Source organism: Periplaneta americana, chromosome 10 (assembly GCF_040183065.1).
Source record: "Periplaneta americana isolate PAMFEO1 chromosome 10, P.americana_PAMFEO1_priV1, whole genome shotgun sequence".
NCBI lineage: Eukaryota > Metazoa > Arthropoda > Insecta > Blattodea > Blattidae > Periplaneta > Periplaneta americana.
The window spans coordinates 173301981-173326581 of record NC_091126.1 but is presented as its reverse complement, the minus strand read 5'-3'; the positions used below and the strand labels follow the sequence as shown (position 1 = coordinate 173326581).

Genomic DNA, 24601 nt, shown 5'->3' with positions numbered 1-24601 from the left:
CTTAGAATTGTGCTTAAGTTAGTATAACTGTAAGGTACGGAATATCAAATGAAACTTCAGCACACACTATATTTGTACAATTCAGGAAGAATGGTTATGACGATTGAGGTTCCTCCACTTTAGTGTTAGAAATTGGATAATAAGTGAAGTTTAAAGTATCTTAAAATATAAGACTAAAATTCTCCACTGACAATGAACCACACTAAAAGACTGAATAGAGAATTGGGATGTACAGTTCCTTGTATCCTTGTCCTCATGATGAAATGAAACTGATCTGTGGTCTGATCATTCTGCAGCCACTTATCACCATATACAGAGACATCAGTACCAAATTCTGTTAACATTTGGAAATAGAATAATTCCTAACTTTTGGCTGGAATTGAACACGTGCCATTTCTCTTCACAAGTGACTAAAACCGAACAGATTTGACTGAGATAAAACAATGAATGCCAAGTATTAAACTTCGAGGGAATTGTCCCTCCCCCAACAAAAATAATGAATTAACCACTTCCCTGATTAACCCGAGTTAACTCGGGTTGCTAACTTGTGTCAAAATTTATTAACCCGAGTTAACTCGTTTGAGTCCCATTTTTGCTGCTAAGGATTATATCCCGAATATATACGTTTCCATTCTTTCATTAACCTTTTCCTCATCAGATGGCTACAGAAGTTAGTGATTTTGCTATATCTGGTGGTGTTTTTTTTTTGTACTTCTTCCTTGCGAGTGGAATTCTATGCTCATATAGCATTCACACACAGTAGTGAGTAGATGCTAGTTTTGACAGTTTCTGTTTGTGTTTAGTGTTTTTTTGTGCTGTTTTGTGTAAAGATGGATCAAGTTAGTGATTCCGAAACTTTTGATCAGGAATATATTCCTGTAGAAGATTAGAAAATGAAACATCAGTATCAGAAGACGAAGTTATAGACCAACAAACAAATTCAGATCAGTAGATGTCGCGTCTTTTCGACGGTGGTTTGAATAGAAGACATCTGGCACCATTTCTTCTGCACCTCCGAAGTCCCCATTTCCTGAAATTTTAACATTGTTTCTGATAACGATAATTCTCAAGTTTTAAAATTATTCTTTAATAATGACCTCATCAACATTAAATTCGAGGAGACGATTCGGCATGCTAATAAGTGTTCACAGAATGCTGAAAATAATTCGTGGCGGCCTACTACAGACTCTGAAATACGTGTACTTTTGGGCATAGTGATACTGCAGAACATTATTTACAAACCTGAAGAACAGATGTACTGGTACAAATATTCAATGACTGCTACACCATTCTTCCCAAAACGCTCTCATATAGGAGAGCAGATACTACTGTCTGGAATGCAATGTGCCACTGTGCGTAATACCTGCTTTCGAGTCTATCACACGACAAGCAATATTTAACACCTTGATAACAGCACTGGTATTGTACCTCATAAATTAATCCATAAAAAAAACATAAGTAGGTAAATAGTTCAGGAGAAAATCAAAGTGGGACAACTACCAGAGCTGGAATCAAGGTGCACGAGATAACTCGGGATAATAATTCAGGTATGAATGTATGTCTATTTCATAGTGATTTTTAGGTATGTAAGAAAATTAGTGATGTACAGTGATTCTGCAATATTAAATGACCTCTCTAAGAAAATAAAAAAATATTACACTTTTTTTCACAAAACTGGTAAAATATATAGTAAGGGAAGAGGTTAAATGGGTCGTGCACAGCAGAATAAGTTAGCAAACAGGGGCATACCAGTACTCATCTTCTGAGTAGCTGCTGCTGCCGCAGCCAACGCCTGGATCCCAGACATCTGTCCAGGGGTCTGCGCTTGAGTTTGTGACTGAGGCTGTGTTTGTGCCTGTGCTTGCAGCTGCACCTGCCCTTGGGTTGGTGTCTGTGGCGATGTGCCACGAACAGGTGATGCTATTGATGTTTGTAGCTGTGCCTGTGCAAGGCTGGATGTTGGGTGAGTTGAAGAGAGTATGGTGGGTGTTATTGATGGAGTCACCAACGCACTCGCAACTGTACCCCCTATGGTATTGGTCACAGTGCCAGGAGCCAAGATGCGTAATCCGGAGGGAGTCGATAATGGAGCTCTAACACGAACCAAATTGCTTGCACCTGAAAGGAAGTTAATGTCTTGTTTAACACGGTTTGTAAAGAACTCTACGGTGGGAGTCATTAGGTCATAAATAGGAGCCAGAAGGCGAGAAAATACTAAAACGAAACTCTTACCTTCTTCTTCCTTCATACTACAGGAATTACGTGAAATAAATCTGTTTCTTTCAAGGGTGAGTCTGAACATAATCTCCCTTCGTTTTTGTAATATTCAGAATTTAATTTAATTTTTAGATATATTGTGTAACTTACACTTCTTCCCAATTGTTTAGGTACTGTTCTAGGGTGTGTTTGTGCTGTTCTCACAAGGGAACTCTAACATGCAAATTCTCATGGGGCAGATAAAGTTAATTTTTTCTTCCACCATGTTAATAATGTCAAATACAAATGAAGAGTCCACTGCAGGAATGATGTATGTCACTTTCTTGTCGAAAATGAACCAAGACTGTCAATGCATAGCTTAAGACATATAAAATGTACATAGAGAGTTATATGGCATTAACACTGATAGTCATTGTCCAGTAATGATCGGAAAATTACAGTTAAGCTTTGAGCGCTAAGCATTTCAAACTTTCAATTGCTTCTCCTGAAAAAAGTATTCCAAATGACATCCATCATTCTTGCAGTGGACTCTTCAAATGCTTATACAAATTTTGGCCAATCAAGCGTAATTATGAGAGCAGTAAAAAAAATAAGTTTCCCTGGGGCCTTTACAAAAAAAAAAAAAAATTCATGGAACAGATACAGCAACTGTTGAGTTATTTTTAAACATATTTCCCCAACGAAATTGAGACATTGGTCATACCATAGAATTGACAGAGAAATGCAGACAGCTGTCACAAATTGGTTCCGATCCCACGTGGTAGAATTCTACAACACAGAGATGCAAACGTTGATACCACGGTATGACAAATATCTCAATTCAGATATGTTGAAAAATACCTCAACAACTGCTGTATCTGTCCCAATAAATCTTTCCATGAAATTGTTTTGTTTCTATAAACAGCCTCAGGGAAGCTTATTTTTATGTCCCTCGTAATTGCACTTGAGTGGCCAAAATTTGTTTATGCTCGACCATGCCAAATGTAGTAATTATACACCTGGTAGCAGTCCTTTAATGCATGTCATTAAAGTACACCTATTCATTACAGTTCAGGTTTTCGATTATTCTCGGATATGCAATCAAAAGACAACTAGGGAAACGTCACGGAGGCTGGAAATCCAATACTGTCGCAGAAGGTTATGTTTTGTTACTATAATAATTAGTGTTAATTGTAAATAATATTCAAATAAATTCAATTTGTCATCTCGTTTTTCAATGTCGAATTCAATTTCAAGGTTATATCAAGATTAATTTTTATCTTACTCTCTAGAGTATATCAAGGTCGCCGACATTCGTTTCCCGGAAAAAATCAATACTTTCGCGTCTCCGCACATCTCACAATTTATGAGGTAGGCTATTGCACTCACTCACATAACAATAACATGAATACTTATGAATAATTTCAAGTTAGAAACATGGTCGAGCATAAAAAGTCTTATGAAACTTGCCTATAATGGTAATTAAGACGCTAGTATGAAAATTATGAAACGAGTGCAACCTCGCGTCTTAATTACTACCATTATAGGCTCATTGCATAATGTACTAATAAGCACTTATTTTGACATTATTAACATGGTGGAAGAAAAAAATTAACTTTTTTTATCTCTCCCCATGAGAATGTTTGCTTGTAAGTGAACTCATATTGAAACCTGCTTGAAATTTCGCTGACAGAAGGAACGTCTCTTAAGAATTCCTCTCACTAAAAATCAGCTGCGAGTTTCAACTGCAAGGTCATGAGATGGAAGCTGCAATGTTGTCTGAAAAAGCAGCCATCAAGCAGTAATTGGGCACACATCATCAGCAGTGGTGGGGAGAGGCAGGGCTTGTTTTCATACTGCTGGGCATCTGGACAAAGCCAGCGATAAAACTCCAGGCTTTTCCTCTAGTGTTTTATCAGTGATTCTTATCTTGACATCAAGAACTTGCAGTTTGAACTCGCAGCTAATTTTTGGTAAAGGTGTAGACTGTCAATGGAATTCTAAGACAGGTTTCGACATGAGCTCATTGACAGTTCCCAGCTCAGATGCTTTTCGAAGTACTTGTTAGTTATCATATGAACAGAGTGTGTAATTGATAGTTTTCATGAAAGAATGCATTTATTTCTCCACATACTCTTCTTCAACATAAATACGTCTCTCTCATCATTTAACCACATTTCGAAGTCTGCAGCATAAAATTTCTTTATTTTCTATTGCAGCTACCACTGATGCAAGGAAAATATTCGAAATTCGATCTACAACTCCTCCATCACTTGCTCTATAAGTATGGACATTTCCCCACGTAATGTCTGCTGCAAGCACAAGTTGCTGGCATACAGTATATTTCTACGATCATTAGGTTGCAGATGAAGTACAGAATTACCAGTGCACCATATAAATATTATTATGCTGCAGGTATTTTAAAAGCAGATGACAGATAAATGCATTGATACTTAAGAGAAGTATGTGGAGAAATATACATCTTTTTCTGGAATCTTTCTCACTTACTCTGCTTTTGGGTGAGTTTTTTAGACTTATTACGCATATATAAATATTTAAGGAAGTACAAGAAACTGAAATAACTGGTAATTTAAAACATGTATGCATCCAAACTTCATAAACATCAACCAATTATACAGAGCAAATCTAAGTAATGTCACTCATTTCAGTGGGTTGTTCTTCGAAATATTTCAAACAAAAAGGTTTAATAAAATTTTACTCTTTTTGCTTCCATTTCGAGATAAGAATTATTTTATATGAAACATTTCATAGTGTGTTTTGGGAAAACCATTGATTTAATTCCCGATATTCTCAATCAATTTAAGACAGCAGATTATTATGACTATTACACTTTTACTACGTCATACTACTTTTGACAAATAAAACAGTACGAAAGGATGTATTTCAACCAATCATGGCTGCTTATCGCACAATTTTATCGCGTCCCTAGCATTTGTTTCTTTGTTTGCCAACATTTCAAACTGCATTGGTCTGGACGTCAAAAAACAGAAAATTACAAACCACTCCAGTCGATACACAGCAGTTTCAAATATGACTCGCATTGGCATTCAATAACAAGAATTAATAAGGATCACTGGTCATAGCTATGCATCTTCCCTGAAACCCTATTTACAAATAAATGAAGAGCACCATTCGGAAATCCTGAATAAGTTGAGGGATACACCATGTACTTCAACGAGTTCACTTCTTTTACGCACACGTCCAATATAACATCAACTGAACCACCAACCACTAAAACACTCAAATTTGAAAATTGTACTTTCAATAATTGTTTCTTTTAAAATTATTCATGTTTACTTTTTATTTCATCATCGTTAATTAAAACTTTTCTTGTTTATTTCATCATCCCTAATTAAAACTTTTCTAACACATGTTTATATTATTTAGGTTATGTTATAGCTTCTGTTATATGATATTATGGATAGTCACGTATCAGAGATTGTTTAATACTAAGATTTATTGAAAATCACCTGTCAAGTGACGTTGATTACTGGGATTCGGATGATTGCAGTGGAATGCAGATGTTTTAATAAAAACGAAACTGAATCAATAAAGCCTTCTTGACTAGTAACCACAGTATAAAGAATCTTCTTTATACTGTGTAGTAACCATCTACAGAGTTCAATGAAGATTCCATAGTTGGCACAACTGCCATCTAGCGTAATGGTGCAATAATATATTTGAAAATAGTTGTATTTTCGTAAGTCAATTAATATTTTATTGTATTGGAGTACTTTGTTACTTCTAATCTTTATATACTTTCTTTTAATTGTGTAATAGTCAATTAAATCCCACTCGAGTTTTGATTTTCTCTAGATAAATCAAAACCTCTAGTGAGATTACTGTTGATAATTATTGAAAGAATTTTAGTTTTTTCCTTTAAATGTGCAGAAAGACCCCAACATGTGTCACATTGCAAAATTCCTTTGCAGAACGAAAAGTTACATTTGTTCGTATCAAATTTCTGCACGTCTAAAGGACAAAACTAGAATTCCTACAACCATTTATTATCTCAGTATACTGCTCTCTTAAAGTGACTGAGCATATTGGGAATTCAACCAATGGCTTTCCTAGAACACGTTATGAAATGTTTAATATAAAACAATTTTTATCTCGAAAATGAAGTAAAAAATTAGCAAAATTGTATCAAACTTTGTTTGAAATATTTCAAAGACTAACCCTCTGAAATTAATGACATTCCTTCTGGTTCACTCTGCATAAAGGTCAAATATTTATTTGTTAAGTGACTACCAAATTATTTTCCCCCATTAAAATGTTACTTCAGTGAAATCATAACAGCTTCAAGATTATCGTTGTACAAAAAGTCAGTATAGTTCAGCACATAAATTTGTTACAATTATCGCAACAATGAAATCATACATACAAAGATATTTAATGAAAAAATGCAATAAATATATCTTTATTATAATATAGTGTCCAGATGAAAGGAATCCAAATGTATCCAAAAAATAAAAAGTAAAGGACTTCCTGTAGTCCTTAATTTGTTGTCCCAGAACATGATGTTTTCTTGTATTGGAAGTTGGAGATTCACGTATAGAGATGGCATAAACTGTTTTTTTTTTTTTTAAGAAATAGTTTCTACTGTAACTGTTTCATGAACGAAACTGTTCCAAAATAACATTAAAAAAAACAGTTTCATAAAAATATGTTTACAACGTGAGTGCAAAGTGTTCCAACTGTTTCAACTTGTTATCTGCTTCGGGAACATGTTTGAATCGTCTTTAAATCAGCTGTTCAGTGTATTATGACGACGAAAGTCATTTTTCGTAGGTTACTGTAAGGTTACAGTAAATAACTACAATTCAAAATGAATCGATTTTAGTAAAAATAATGCATATAGCCCTAGGAGAGTTTAATAACGATGACATTAGCCGATTATATTTTTCGCGGTATATTAATAATTAATATTATGTTAGGGCACCCTGAACATATTCTCCATCAATGGACAGCTAATAAAAATCAGATTTATTAGGCCTTAGGGAATTTGATTCGTACCATTAAATTGCGCGATCTTACATAGGCTACTGTTGCATGAAGGTAGTGTGGAACATAATATTATAAAGACTTTCGATTGGAGTTAATGATAGCACTACACATGGCCTTTGCAGACAACAAAGAAGAGGAAAACTGTTTAGAAATTGAACTGTATCGAAACAATTTCAATTGTGAAACAATTTCAAATAAACTGTTCCAGCTTTTTTTACCCATCTCTATTCACGTATACAGTACATTCTAAAATGACGCAGTCACAACAGACTAACTCCGCTAGCCACATAATGCATGCCACTTTCTTGCTGTGTCGATACAGTTTACTGGGCTCAGTCAAAATCACCAGCTGATATATGTGCAGAGTATGGAGAAAAGTTTAAGGGCCGGTTTCACCAATCTTCAGTAAATCAGTCCAAGTGAAACATTAACTACTGAACATTAAAATATTTAATGATTCACTAAAATGCGAGCTGCTCAACAACCAAATTTTCTTAACATTTAATGAACAGTACGTAATGGCTCATTACGGATAAATAATTGCGATCTATGAATTTTTCATAACTATATCAGAATATCTTTCTACAAACCGCAGTCTACTATATCGCAAATCGTGTACAGTATTAGAAAACAGTTTTGTTGTGTCTCTTGGTAGTGGAAATGTTGAAATTTTGACTGTGATTTACACGAGTACGTTTATATGTACGCTATCTCCATAGACTTCAAGCCAAGCAACTATATGAGCCTCGTCGCACTGGTTACGTCATGGCTGTCCAGTGGAGCAGTCAATAGCGAGCTGGCTTGTCGGTCCTGGGACTGAGTTCGATTCTCGGTGAGAGCGATTCTTTTTATTAACATAATTAATTTTTATACACGTTACCTTTCTTAATTTTTTATTTTTTGTCATGGAACGATTTCGCAACTCTGTCTCCACTAGGAGAATTTAAAAAACTCTTGGGAGATAAATTTTCTTCCAGAAATAAAACAAAGATAAAAACAAATTAAAGAAAAATAAAAAAATACACATGTGGATCTAATGCTTTGTCCATACGCCACTGGCATCTATCATTGCCTGGCATCTTCAGGGCATTGAGTTCACCAGATCGCGGATATAGTTCTGGTCCTCAGCGAGATCTTTCCAGGTAGCCAGAACTTGATCCCACAACTATCTGGATTTTGAGGTGGATTGTGTCGATATTTGTCAATCCTCCTCTTTTTCATGCATTTCTGTGAACCGCCTTTGAACATTTATTACGGTGTGCGCGGGGTGGTTATCCTACTGGAAAATGAAATTTCCTTTGGAAAGAAAATGATTATAAATTCCATGAATGCAGTTCTTTCGCTTCTGTTTTAAACCCAGTGAAAACATATATTTTTGCTAGCTATAATATAATTCTAATAAATGAAAGTTAATATACCAATTAAGTTTTGTTATGTTTGAATGCACATTATGTATTAATTTACTAATATTTCTTAGGTATGCAGTTCTAGTAATCACTTTCATGTGTTTAAATAAAAACTCAGTTGTATGTTACATAGTTGACTAGTTTCAGCTTTGTCTGAGCTGTTTTTATGATATGATCAAGTTCTTCTAAAATTTTGAGTACCACTATCTTCACGGCGCGATATCTTTCGTGAATTTTTTGTCATTGAAATTTTAATAATGGTCACTTCTTAAATGGTTAACATTATTTCCATCTGACTTTTAATTTTCGAGCAGTTCCAGATATAACAATTCTGTGTTGAAATGTTCCACCATTTTATATTGCAACTAATGGACCATTAAAAATTTAAAGACGGAAATTTCTATCACTAAATTTAATGATAGTTTTACTGCTTCATTAGGCTAAAGATTGTTGGTGAGATATAAAAATGATTTAACGAACCAGTAAATAAATTAATGAATCATTGAAACCTTAGTGAAGGTTGGCGAAACCGGCCCTTAGACTCCCTTTTCAATGGTACAAACATGAAATGTGTACATGATAAATACTTTCCAAAATATATCTAATTTCGGACACATTTCAGCTGGACACCATGTATTAAATATAATTTCGAAAATAATATTAGATCATTGTATTTATAAATTAGGTGTAACAATGAACTTCAGGATCGTAAGTCCCCGCACATTTTCCATTAGTATGTCATAATGCTTAATAAGAAGCTAAAATATTTGCGAAATACAGATTTTATATGCATGAAAACGATACTTATGAAATGAATTATTCTTTGTCATGAAATCAGACAAAAAATTTGGTTCTTAATAAACATCAAATAAATTTACATGCCATTCGACAAAGAACTTTCAATATTATTTCAGTAAGGAATCTATCCATAAGTGAGTTATATAGGGTGGCAACTCGTGTACTTGGTGTACTGTATGACGAGCTCTCCCTTATGAAATCACTGTAAGATATATATTCTTCATGACAATTCATTTGACGCTTTTTTATAACTCGGCTGCTTTGCTACTCTAACTATAACATCTTGTATGATAAGAGGAGAATTTTAATGGGCACTTCCTTCGAAAAGAGATGTATCATTTCATCTCTAGTGAAAAAATTAAGATAATTTTAAAACTACGTTAAAATAAATAATCATAGGTAGTATGTAGAGGAAAGGATGTGTGTTGACATTTGTGAATTCTGTGAGATACACTACTTGGAAAAACTATAATAAAAAGTACCTTACACTATAGAAGTACTGCAAAATTAAAAAGGATAATCAGAAAAAATTATAAACCTGCAACTAAAAGTCGTTTAAGAAGAGATAAACTAATCACCAAACTTTTTTTAAAGGTCTTATAAGCTCTTTGGTCTTAAACAATAATCTTCAAATTACTTCCATGAAATAAACAGCTACTACAGATTTCCTTGTAATGTGGTCTAGATACTTTTATCGAAATCTATCGATGAATTTTTTTAACAAGTCTGAACTTAATTTACAAGTTACCAGCCAAACAATAAAAATAAGTTTGAAAAAGTATTTGGTTTAAAACTTTCTAGTCTACAAACATTAAAAAACACACGTAACATCTTGAGAATATTAAGAAGATTCAGAATGCCCTCTTCTTATAATGTTAAATCTATCTAATTAATGACCCATTTTCTCAGTGCCTAATAAGTGAAGCGACTAGCAATTTTTATCAGGTGTTTTAACAGAATTTTCTGAACTGCAACATGAGCGTTTTATAATACTTTATTGAAATTATGTGATAAAATGTTTTAATTAGACACTACAAATTAGAAAGAGGACAAACCAGTTTATAATTTTTTCTTCCAAAATAACGACTATAAGAAAAGATCTGTGTGTTAAAATTGAGAGCACTAAGCAAGACATTTAATTATTCTATGTCTGAGACACTGAGCAAATGGGGTATAACTTAACATTATAGAGATAGGGCTTTCAGAACCCTCTTAATTACAGTAACTGATGCAACACAATAACATACAACCATGTATAAAAGCGACGAAATTTAACGTCAAAATCAGTGACAATGGGAATGTTGGAAACATAATTTTCTCGAAATTTCGGAGTACAGATTTTTCAGAAATACTTCCTACTCTACCTAATAAGAATATCATTACTATAAGTAGGACGAATAGAAAGAATAGTGTACACGCTTTATGTTTTCTCATTGTCGGTGGTGGTTCTGCAAACTAGTGGTGCTCCAATTGCTAAGATCTAGCATTTGTCTGAGGTCAGACACATCGAAAATATATTTCTTGCGTGTTTAATGGTGAAAGTTATTCTTGGTTATTATTAGTAAGGTTTGTTGTTGAGGGTTGTGTAGATGTCTTCAATATGTTGTGCTTTGAATTAACCAGTGACAAAAGAACACTGTGAGATGGTTTACAAAATAATTACAAAAATGCCATACTGTTTTGTTCTGGGTTGTAGATCGGGATACAGTAGAAATAGTGATGAAAGACTTTTTCTTTTTACCTCTCAAAGAAAAAGATGAGTCTGGGAAATGTGCCAGAGCCATTTCGCAGAAAGATAAGGAGCTTTCGGTAAATAACAGTATTTGTGATGTGTATTTTTCCGAAGACATGATTATAAACTCAGACTCTTTTATTATAAAAGGTCAAAAGACAGAAATGCTGGGAGTGTGTTGGAAATTAAAACCAGTAGCTGTACCTCACATTTTCCCTAATTTATCGAAATATTTATCAAGTCAGGTAAAACAGAAGAATGGTGAGCGCACAGAGAAAAGAAGGAAGAAGAATGCAGACATTTATGACAGAGATCCAACAATAACAGCCGATCGAATTGAAGTTCAATGTCAGTCTAGCAGTAATACAGATAGTGTTGTTCAAATTCAATATAGTTCTCATACCAATACCGATAAAATACAGTATTACATTTGAAAAAGCAGCTTATAAATTTGAATTGAAAATCAGTCTGTCCTTGGCAGAAGCCAGAATCTGTTTGCTAGAAAAGCAGTTGAAAAAAAAAATTGAGAATAGAAATAATATGAGTACATTTCTTAGTAAGAAGCAAAATATGATTATAGATACCCTAATAAAGAAATGTGAACTCAAAAAAAATGTGTTGTGCTAAGTATCGGGGGAGGGGGGGGGGGAAGTACAAATGATTGAGCGGTTTGGGAAAGGAGAAAAACTATGGCTCTCACACCAGAATATTAGATTAGTGTTAGGATACAGTACTACGTATTACTGTACTTCATTGTGTTTATTAGTTATAACTAGCATAATATTGTATAATGTAGTGTGTACTATGAATAGTTGCAGTACTGCAGGAGCTTCAAATCACGAAACTGTAAATATTATGCATTTAATTTATGAAAATCTTTTGTGGTACAGATTATCCAATTTGTTCAGTTCACTGTCCAGTCCACCCCCTTCATTACCATGGATAATAGAGGTTCTACTGTAATCCTAATCCATTTGAGGAAAAAAGAGAAATATGGGTATTCTCAGACTTTGTGCACATACTGAAATACATAAAAAAATTATTTCCAAGATAAAGTCTAACTCTCTTACAAGGAGAAAAATATTAATTTCAATTTTTATACGAGACTTTTTGAGAAAGACTTATCTGAATGTGCCAGTCATAGGGTTTGTCCCAAATTGAAAACAGCTCGACCTTTAAGAGAATGAATGTCAGACTCACATTCCAACTCTTCAGTGACAGCATCGCCAAAGGCCTCAAATTTTATCGTGAAAGAAGGTCATTGGGTTTCAAAGGCAGTGAGGGCACTGAGGAATTTACAAGACATTTAAACTGTATTGCAGACCCTTCAAATTTACACATTCCTACTAAGGCTCTTTATAAAGACTCTTCTGGCCACGAAATACTTATTGATTCTCTTCAATATCTCAGAACTACAACCAACACATTTGCTTCTGGTATAACAAAGGAGTCTTTAGTAGTAACCTTACTTTAGAAATGAGCGAATGGCTCCGGAGCAACAGGGAAACTTACCCAAGACCTCTTGGAACGTCACTTCGGAATTTTGCATTCACTTAATTGAGATGACCAACCTTCGATGATAAATTTCCTCCATATACAATTACTGTGAACTGAAAAGCGGTCAACTACTGATTGCTTGTGAACCAAATGTGAATGTTAGCACAAAATGCGGAATTATGCAACAAGACAATTACGAAGTTTGTAGAATCATGCATAAGAGAAAAATTGTTCTTCGTGAAGAAATACATGGTCAAGACTGGGAAAGTGGTGTGTCTAGGTTGGTAAATATTACTACAGATGTTTAGAGTATCATGTGGCCAGTTATGTAGTAAATCATTCCTGTAAGTTTATTGCATGTACCCTGTGCCCATTCCCTTTGACAAGGAAGTAATAGGTCTAAACATTGTGAAGCTCTTACCCAAATCAAAGACTACAGATCAGGTAGGAACGTCAGCTTTTTAACCCATTCCTTCCAAGCAGTGTACGACGTACTTTCAACAGAAATGAAAATTAAAAAGAAAAGATTAGCTCTGCGAGTGCAATGTAGAGTGATATCTTCTATGAATATATTTATACCATTGACACTCTTTCGATTCAGTCTTCGGGAGCAGGCTGTAGCAGAGAACACATTTGGATATTATTCATAAATTGGTCTATCACTAATTACAGCACCGATTCTCCTTCAGGACAAAGGAAATCCAAAGACAATTTAAAAGTTTGTAAATCCGCCAAGTCATCTCGCAAACTCTCAAAAGTAGCAGGTAACTAATCATGGTGAAGAATTGAGCATGTAAAATTTCATTCAACTCGGTTTTTACTTACTGTTTTGTACATTTTTCTATCCCTGAATTTGCAACTTGTTACGAAAAGATAACTTAAATATTGAACTTATAATCGCTTTCATAACATTTCAGATCTCATTGTATTTTCTGTTACCAACGTTCATAATAGTATTAACTGAGTGAAAATTATTAATTATGAATAAAGGACTATGCGGGTATTCCTTAAATTACAAATAGCCAGGTTAAAGGGAAGAAATTTTGTCTTATAAAGGACTATGTTTAGCATGACCTACCTCCGAGTCCTGATTATAGTGTTAGTAGCGCCACATTGTGGTGGATCCGTGTAAACTCACAGAGTGCGCACACTATTCTTTCTATTTGTTCTGCTGTAAGTTAACTTGTGGAGTGACAGGATATGAATGAATAAGTTAATTAGAAGAAGAAACTGTACACTAGCAGGACTAAAGTCAAAAGCTTTGCTCAAGAGACTGTCTATGAAATTACAAAGCATGACGCCAGAAAGAAGCAACTGATTACTCTTCAAGTATATACAACTAAGGAAGTTTGTAAGCAAGCACACATACCAAATGGCGCATTGTTCGTGAGAAAGTATCTGAGTGAGAATTGCTACAGTAGAACCCCGATTTTAGATACCCTCCATTTAACATTACATTTTCAACATCCAAATAATTATTACACATTATTAATGCTTTTTTATATTCGATTTAACATTATTCTCTTTGCTGTGAAACCCACACTTCATGTTAAGAATTGTTCTTAAAAAATTTTTATTAAATGTCAACTAATGCAAAAAATAAATGCATTTTGATTCAACGTGTAAAATACAAATTCTCGCTTCGTGAGAACCAATCAGGAGCAGAACAGAAAACAAACTATCTGCTAATTCCTGACCTTTGTGAGAAAAATCACATTCAATGATGGACATAGCAACCACCTAACATAATTCACAACTTACAGCATCAGCTGCTTGTCTTTGCTGTCTTCACTGAGGTCATGGTGTCAGTGCTACTACAGTGAAGAGATGGACTGTTTTCACTGTTACAGTACATATCACTTGAAAACAATGGCCACAGAAAGTAAAATCTTGATTGGCATCCAGCTTCCCCTTAATGTTTTCCTTTTTTTTTTTTTTTTTTGTACAGGGTATAATGTTAGCCATAATTTATTTATTATAGCTTTTTTGCAAAAGTATTCAAAATGTTTTAAACCAAAATAGCAACTCCCTATTTAGTGTTAACCCCCATTTAAGGTCAATTATTCCGTGTCCTCAGAAAGACATTAAATAGGGGTTGTACTGTACTAGTGATGGAGTGTGGAATATGAAATTTATGCATCTTAACCTACACTATTATCAATGCATGCACTGAAATTTACTTTTAAGTTTGAAATCGCTATTCGGACATGAGGCCAACATTTAACTTACAATATTTTTTATGACATACCGTTACGTGTCCAGAAACAAGTCCATATATCTCAAGTAAATTTTAATAAAATTGAAAAGGTTTCGTCGTTATCTATAATGATCTTTCTACTTGAATACTTTAGTACAGTGTTTTCAGTAACCTTAATGTCTGTATTAGTATGTTTTGAACTGAAATTATCTTCAAAATTGGAGGAATGCTGTTGACTCCATGACATTATGTAAGAACACGTGCAACAGTAAAACTATATAAGGATGGCTAGTAATTTACAGCAATTTCAACCAAAGAAGCGACTTCTGACATTTCTAATGAAGCACGTGGAATATACAAGGCCAGAGCACAGCACTGCAGCTAGCAGCATTCCCTTTGACTACCCATGAGACAGACCATAAGTGGGCAGACAGGCAGAGATTTTGTGTTCATTACTCTTAAGCACAGGAGGAAGTGTTTACATTATGATGACAACCGAGAATCTGTGTGACAAATTCAGTTTCTATTGGATAGCCCAAGCAGACAACTGATAGAAAAGAGTTCAAAAATCGAGGTTACAAAACTGTCGGAGGTGGTATTTTGCTTGTAGTGGCTTTAATCTAATATCTAGTGTTAAAATAAAAAAACTACCAGCAATAGTAAACTTGTTCACTAAACATAACTTACTAGAACTATACTGTTTTCGCTGTAAGAAAAATCCTAATGTAAACATAAGCACGTTGCTGTCATACCCGTGTCCCAGTCGGAAAACTCACATGACGCAGGAAAATATAGTTCATATTTGGAAACCACAATCTTATATTATTTGAAAATAAAAAATTGAATTCTAGTTGTTAAATATGATTAAACATATAACTTCACTCATATGTAAAACGCTATGTAAACGAAAAACTACTTTTATATTTTGTTATGTACTATGAACGCGGATGAATACCAACAGTAATACCGAAGTAGTCTGTTCATGTAACAAGCTGGCGTCACTTGAGGTCGTAGTTGATCACATAAGCATGTGGTACTGAAGTATGGCTTGTGTATCCTCAACTGTCCATTGTGAAGACATAAGACTCAAAAATAATTTAATTGCAGTAATTATAAAGTAAATGTTTCCTAAGCAAACGAATACATATTAGTGAGGTTAGGCCTACTTGACGAGTAACGGGAAATGTTTAACATGAAACAGAATGTACAACAGTAGGCGGGAACACGTACTGAGAATCTATGGCGCCAAACAGCGGCCAATGAAGCTCACTTCAGTCACGTGCTATTGTTTACATTAGGATTTTTCTTACAGCGAAAAGATTATACAGTGGGATTCCAATTTAATATATTCGGCATGTAAGATGTATAATTTCCCTTTTCAATTTAATGTTATAATTACATTTATTGGAAAAATGTTCGAGTATATTGTTGTATTCTGCCAAGAGTATGGATTGTTATTTGTTGATTTTTAACAATAAAATGTTATGGTGCATTTTTGTTTATTTCAATTTGCATGGAACCTCCTTCCAGTCTTGCGAATCATCGTGATTACAGAGGTAAGTATTGGTTTGATTATTTTGAAATATATTAATGAAAAGAAATTTAACATGTTTTAAAATCTATATGTCTTTTGAACTGTAAACTGTACTCAATGTAGAAATGTGCCGACCTTACTCCAAGGAAAAAGTAAGAGATTGCAACACACTGCAGCACTGTGAATATACACAACAATAATTGCTGTGATGGAAGGAGTGTACCAATCTTCAGCAAAAATTATAAATAATAAAAACAAAAAACATGAAGTTAGAACTCTATGGGAAAGGAAAATGTGACCGAAATTAGTAACTCCAAGAACAGATAGGGACATTCGAAGAATCACTTTGGAAAACCGAAGAAAATAAAAAATGTTAATAAAAAAGATTCTACTTAATAATGGAGTAGCAGTTTCCACCGAGCTCCACAGAGGAGATTCAAGGAAATGGGGATACAATGTTTTCAGACCACAGGAACTACATACACACTACATGTAAAAGATAAAACAATTGCTGCAATTAGAACCACGAATGACATCAGTCATCTGTGACAGATATCTGTGCAATCAGCATTAAAGTTATTTCACGCCAAAATCTCACCAATAGTTACATATGGCCTAGCACTCATATGGGAACACCTGAATAGAAGCAATCTCAAGGCAATCGAAGCAGTAAAGGCAAAGTACCTCAAAAGAGTTCTGTGCATATCGAAATACACCCCGTCGCAACTTATGTATGAGCTGGCAAGGGAGCCATTCTACTTAGAGGAACTACGACTGCAGCTACAGCTACCATCCACACAGGCATACGAAGAGACAGTGACAGAAATAGAAGAAAAAAGACTGCAAATCTGGAGCGACTTCTACACCACAGACGCGATGATCACAAGAGAATGGATGGCCGCAGGCTACAAGCTGAGACACACAATGACCCGCTTTGCGGTTCATGGTTTCCATCAAAAACTATGTAGGACAAAGACTTTCCACCTGCCGGCAGAAGACTGCATTTGTGAACTATGCCTGAAGAGTTGTGATAGATATCATGCTATGTGGTGCTCACGAAGATCAGTCTCTTTGACACGATTTGGCAGCAAGTGATTCTAGCTTCATGCATATTTTGCTTAGTTCTCATTATTATTAATGTTGTCGACCTTAAAAAGACGCAATGATGAATGAAGCTGTGAAACAGAAACGATTGCACTGGGCCCAAGGTATGGACTGTCATAAGGTATGCAATCATCAAATAGAAAAGAGAAATCATACACCTTATATGCTAAGTATATTAATTTGGCACTCCACTGCTAATAGCTTTTCTATGACTTAGAAGATTCTAGCAAAGTAAATTTTAACCATTGACTTTATATACTTATACTTCCACATAATTATCTTAGATTTTTCAACTTTGTGCAAACAGCAGGATGTCATTTTCAATAAATTACTATTTCATTCATAAATACTGAATTACTGGTACTAACAAATAGGTACAGTGTACAAGCAGCAGTGTGCAGCATGAAATGATATGGTCTACTCTTCATTGCATTAAGAATGACTCACCTGGCCAGAGAATGTGTCTGACATTTCGCATGTATTTCAAATATTCTTAATGTAAACTGATACATAGTCCGTAAAATTTCTAACATCATACAACACCATGGCAATCTAAAGCAGCACATTTCAGTTATTGGTTGCAGAAATAGTCATTCCTCATCCATTAGTGAAAGACAAGTGTTTTCTGGCATTATGAAAATTACATTCTCAGACCAGCTGACCTCTAGTTGACGAAATGTATCACTTGTATCAGAAAACAAAAGGAAGTAAGCGCCAAAACATGAATTTTCAATTTATGGTTGATTTATAGAGTTAGTACAGAGCGTTCACCTACAGGTGGGGCCAGGAAAGCGGCACATACTGATATGACGCTTTGTGCGCGCAGTTGTTGAGACACGCTCGACAATCAAGGACATCAAGGTCGACAAGTTATCAGTTGTGAGCCAGATGTTGCAGTATTTAACACGTCCAGTGCAGTTTCTTGACACAGTTGCTTAAATATTCAGCGTGTGTGTGTGTGTTTGTGTAAAATTTGTTAACAACGCAAAACGCAAAATTCACACTTGAACAAAGAGTTTTTATGTATGATGCATATGTGAAAACAGTCATGTAGAGAGGTGCGTAGGTAATTTGAAGTGAAATATTCGGGTGCTCCAATTCAGAGTAGAGAAACTGTTAGACGTCTTGTTAACAAATTAAGGACAACAGGGTCGATAAATGCTACAATTCCTAAGCGAAAACAAAGAGTATTGACGGGAGAAAAAATTGATGAAATCAGTGCCTAATTTACACGCTCTCCTAATAAATCTCTAAGACGTGTTTCACAGGAAGTTAGTGTTTCAAAAACATCAGTCTTTACTGCTGCTAAACTTTTAAAATTAAAACTCTACAGAGTATAGTATAGAAAGCGGAAGCTTACGGATAGACGATTCCCACAAGCGACACTGCAGGCAGGCCGCTTTCCTGGCCCCACCCATAGGTGAATGCTCTGTATTTTATGCCAGTTTTGATGTTGGTACTTCCAAGTTCCAGGGATGATTAGTTGCGTATATATTTCGATATTCAACCGAAGTAAGCATGTATTCATCTCACTACGTCAAAATGGAGATTTCAGACTTACTTCCTTCTGGCTTTTGAGGTAAGATCAGTATGGAACTACGAAAAAATTCACGCATGTGTCACGAGATAAGTACATCTCACATAAATGTGAAATTGTTTACCTCGATAAGGTGATGAAACAGGTGCAATAACGGGCATGTTAGAAGTGGGAGTTGCAGAACGTGCAGTTGACATCACTGTCGTCAATGTTCTCTGGGTAGTTGTGGACAATGTTGTTAGTGACGAAATTGTTGTACTGCTAGGAGTTGAAGGGGTTGTCACACTCCCTTGTGGCGAGCCTATTGTTAGCATTGGGGACAGTGTTGCCGTGCTTGAAGATGTACCAGTACTTGTTATGGACTGACTATTAGTTGAATTTAAACTCGAACTGATGCTGGTAGGCTGACTTGAAGACAAGGGATACAGTGACGACGACGATGTGCTCATAGCTGATGTAGTTTTGGTGGGAGACGAGGACGAAGTAGTTGTTCCTTGTTGGGACCCTGCCGCTGAAGGTAACGAAACTCCAGGCAAGGTGGTCATGGCTGTACTTGGAGGCATATCATATTTTTGAACTTGTAGCACGTAAGAATCAGCTGTAGGGGAACCACCCCAGCACACCTCCAGAGAGTGTGTCGATGCTCGCACTAACTGGACACGACCAGGTGTTGGCGGCTGCTCCACTTCCAAGAACCACAAGTCCTTGCAGCACACCTACAAGAGAAACGTGTTCAATCTTTAGTTTAAATCTCTTTTAAGAAATAATCAATACACACTTACCATCAATACAGCTGATGTGTAGTTACTTTACAATACAGCGAAAGTTATGGTTAGTGATGAGAAATACCATATATATGCAAATACTCTGCGCATACTTTTTCCGGAATTTAGCGAAGAAAAACTGGGGTGTGCACATTAATTTAAATAAGGTTGGTACCGCTTCATCTCAAACACCGGATCTGTTATACCACAGATGGGGATCGTGCCTCACAGACATTCACAGAGCTAATCGCTCTGAGTGACATCATCTTCACAGACCCCTTTCCTCCCTCACGTAGCTCCTAAGCGTGGGAAAGTTCTATGTTAGTTTCATAAGCAATATCAGTGGTGGCATAATGGCATTATCTAAGCAGTGTGTACGCGTTATAAAACGATTATTTCATGAGAAATGGGAGGAAGAGTTTGTTTGCTGTTTAGAAGGGGAGAACATACGATGTATGTTATGCTCGAAAATCCTATTAGGCATTAATAAATTTAATATACAATGGCAGTACTCCTTATGTCATAAAGAAAATGCTGAATTAGAAGGTAAAACAAATTAAATGTCGTTTTTCGTACTATTCCGAAGAAAATTTATGATCTTAACATTTGCATAGTATACTAAATACGACATTATACCTTAAACACGCTGCATTAAAAGTTACGAGGAATTAAATGTTGCTTGTACGTATTATTTCCAAAAGAAATTTATAAAAAAAAAATATATATATATATCAAATGTGCGTAGAAAACGAAATATGATTTTCTGAAATTATTTTAGGTCGAGAATGTGCAAATCTATTAAGTAATCTTGAGAAACGCCAGAATATTCAAGAAAATAAACATAGACAACGTGATGGAATATTATTGGCTAGTTACACAATTTCTCGCCTGTGATTTAAATCAATTCAATGATGGAGAAATAGTAAAGAGGTTTATGATTAAAGCTGATGAATTAATTTGCCAAATTGAATAAAAGTTTTCCAGTCTCTCACGTTAACCAATTAACCAAGCGCTTTCCTAATAATTCGCCACTGACAGCCTTAGCGATTACGATAAGGTGACGCAGGTCACAGCAGTTTATATTTCCCATCCTACTCTGCAGTCTCCTCTCCTAGTAAACAAACTATTTCAAATCGAGTGCCTCATGTAACCGTAAATTTTGCCCATGTATGTGTTATACTATAACATTGGGCAACATGATTCTTTTTCAGAAGTCGATTCCAACAATTCTATCACACGTTATGAATCAATTCTAAAAATTCGTTCACAATTCTTCCCAGTCTGTGATTCCAACTATTCCTTTGAATCGTGAATGAACTGATTTGGGGATTATCTCTGGAGGCCTAAAATCCGTCCTCCAACCACTAGACGTGTGTATAAACTGACCATTAAAAGCAGTAATGATGGCTGATGAAAAATAAGAGTTCATGAAGACTGAAAAAATCAACCGGCTGGATTTGTGAGTGGGTAAAATGTGCATGGGACTCCAATCCACTACCACTGGTAGAAAAATCCTTTAAAAAATGCGGTATCACGAATTCACCTGATGAAACTGAGGATGACACTCTATGGGAAGGTGGCGACAACAACAATGATTCTTGTGTTAGTGATGGCGATGAAAGTGATAGTGAATAGAGGCAAGAGAGCATGTAATTACTGTATTGACATTAACATTTTATTGCACATATTAACATTAAACTGATAAAAATTGTAAATCACATTATTTTTTTCTTTGCTATTGTAGATGGAGCTCCGAATGGTTCTACAACAGCAAGTGAAGATTATGTCACGTTTCTTAAAAACAAATTGATGTTTTATTTAGTTTTGGACTACATCATTATGTAGGATTAATTTCTTATAAATAAAACTACAAATTACAGCCAATTTTTTTTTAAATTTTCTCTCCCAAAATTAGGGTGCATGGAGTATTCGCATACATTAGTAATTAGACCTCGGATTTTAGGTAAAAACCTATTTTGTTCCTCATGATATATACAAAAGAAAAGTTGTATATATACGAATTATGAAAATATATGTTCGAAAATGGTGGTCCTATACAACCTAAAAATACCTAATTTCACGTTAGAAACTATTTTTACCTAATTTTACATTTTTCAATTTCTACAGTTGGTAATATGGAAACGCTGTGTAATTCTGTATGCCAGTCGTGCCTTGATAACAATCGCAGCTAGTAATCTACACTGATGCAGCCCCGTACATGATTGCTGCCGTTAAATTACTTAAAGTATTTTACCCTGCCTTCCTCCATATTACTTGTCTTGCCCATGCCATGAATCGCGTAGCTGAGATGATACGGCTTGAATATCCACAAGTGAATAAGCTGGTTTCCACAATTAAAAAGGTTTTTATTAAAGCACCTATGAGGATTCAATTATTTCGAGAGCAACTTCCCAATGTGCCACTTCCACCAGAACCTATTCTTACCAGATGGGAAACATGGTTACAGGCCGTGGAATATTACAGCAAGCATTTAGAGGACATTAAGAACTTTGTTTTGAAACTGGGGGAGGATGCAGTGAGCATTACTTCAGCTAAAAAACTTCTGCAGGACCCAACAATTGCCCGGGATATTGCATTCATCAAATCACATTATGTATTTCTGGTCCCCATTATTAATGCTCTAGAGTCTTCAGGCAAACCAGTCTACACGCAACTGGGATTGATAGAAGAGGTGACAGAAAAAATCAACTTGGTTCCTGGTTATGTTGGTGAAAAAGTTTCTGAAAAACTCAAATCAGTGCTTCAAAAAAACCCAGAACTGACAGTTCTCCGCACAGTTGCTGACATCTTGGCTGGCAAAACACCTGAACATGAATGTGCTGTTCCCTTGCATCTAACACCAACATTTAAATATGCTCTGGTGTCATCAGTTGATGTGGAATGCTCATTTTCGGCATATAAGATGGTGTTATCTGAGAAGCGATGCAGTTTCTCAATGGAAAACTTAGAAAAGGTGTTAGTTGTTTACTCTGGCTCTAATTATGAACATGTACAATGAAATAATGTCAAATGTTTCGGCTAATTTGTAATGGGAAATGAAATAATGTCATTTTTTGTTCACCTATTTTTGTAATTTTAGAACCTATTTTGATTTGTGATAGAACCTATTTTAGGTACCTAATTTAAGATTTTTAGGACCTAAAAGTCCGAGATCTAGTAATTACATATTTCATGTTTAATTAAGGTAATTGGCGCATGGCTGTTCGTGCATATACGAAGGCTATTCAGAAATCAACTTCCAATTCTTTAACAATATGCTCTGTCACGCATGCAAAAAATTATAATTGGATGATTTTATATTATACCTGATTATTCCATGCTTTGCGGTATCCATCTCGACCAGACCACACATACAGCCTAGTATGAATTCCAACAGAACAATGTCCAGCTCGAGCGCGTGGAATATTTTCTTCAAAGGTGTCTATACTTAGTTGTTCCCACGTGAGGGTCTCTGCAAGAGAGAGACATAAAACGAAAATAATTATTCACATATAGTATGCAGAATTTGTATTATGTGATTTTGAATATAAATTTAAAGAGGCCCTATGATTAAAAATACATAAAGGAGACAATCTCAGATTATGAGCAGTTAGCCAAGTACACATGTAGACCAATACAATAATTAGAACCAGGATTCGTATGTAAATGCATATTTTTACTGACCAGTTGACAGTCAAGCAAAAACATTTTTAAACAAGCTTTGAACGTCAGTGATGAATATACAAAGATTATCTTCCAAATTTTTGCATATTTCATGCAATCCTACATATAATAAGCTATTCTGCATATATTGTAGCATATTTTTAATATTTTATTGCATGAACCATCAAATGTGCTTATTTTGTAAAATACAAATAAATGTTTGCATTCTTTGCTTGCCTGCACAACATATATTTTGGTTCACTGTATTTGATGGTTGGAAATTCTTTGAATATGAAGTGTAGTTGTGGAAAAACAACCACTTTCTGCTTTTGTTCCACCTTTTGTCTGTTTCACTTATTCTCAGTTGTCGCTCAAGCTTCTAGCGGTTTGAGTATCAAGTGCGTGATTGTGTGTGGTTTATGTCAGTGCGTTCGTTTGCAATGCCTCCTGCAAAATTATTGAAAGTAGGGGAATCCCTAACAGAACACATTTCCCAGTGCAAAGAGCCCATTGGTGAGGCTGTGAAAAAACTAGATATGATGTTATCAAAAAACCTTGAATACAAAAAATACTCAATGTAAACAAGGCCTTCTACCAAGCAAATGTAGCTTGTTTGAATTTGAATCTTACATACAATTTGTACAGTAAAATTTTGTCTAGTAACCTCATGTGATTTTGAAAGATCATATTCATCATTCACACATATTGCTGTATAGAACAAAGTAGGACAACAGAGAACTTTGAAATGTATTTAGGTAAAAACGTAATACGGCCAACGCTAAGCTCCGCCCACGACCCCTTTCCACTTTTCCCCTACAAGCTCACCACACATTCTAGCGGGAAAGAGTGGAAATAGGGGTTTAGGGTGGGGTGACATCTAGTGTAGGAAAGTGGAACAATGACGTAGCAAAATAGGAACTTCGTCCTGTCTGCTCTCTCTCTCTCTCTCTCTCTCTCTCTCTCTCTCTCTTTCTCTGTACCTTGTTCATGTCTCTCTCTTTTTTTTTTCTCATGACTTCGCAGAGGGTAAGATTCGATCCGAGTAAGTTCGTAACAAAATGCTAAACGCATGCTTTAGACCTCTTGGCTACCAAGGCATGTTGGGGGTAGAAGGGAAAATGAATCTATTTATGTTTAAGGGAACT

General features: G+C 35.3%; 1 protein-coding gene across 2 annotated transcripts in view; it reads right to left on the bottom strand.

The window, feature by feature from the left end:
* Nucleotides 1-24601, bottom strand: part of LOC138708157 (host cell factor-like) — a 208325-nt gene that overhangs the window by 156445 nt on the left and 27279 nt on the right. For both annotated transcript variants that reach the window (XM_069838413.1, XM_069838414.1), the window contains exons 6-8: nt 23120-23265; nt 19154-19745; nt 1750-2118 (exon numbers count right to left, since the gene is read on the bottom strand). In XM_069838413.1, the coding sequence (XP_069694514.1) occupies nt 1750-2118; nt 19154-19745; nt 23120-23265 (1107 nt within the window). The remainder of the gene's footprint in view (nt 1-1749; nt 2119-19153; nt 19746-23119; nt 23266-24601) is intronic.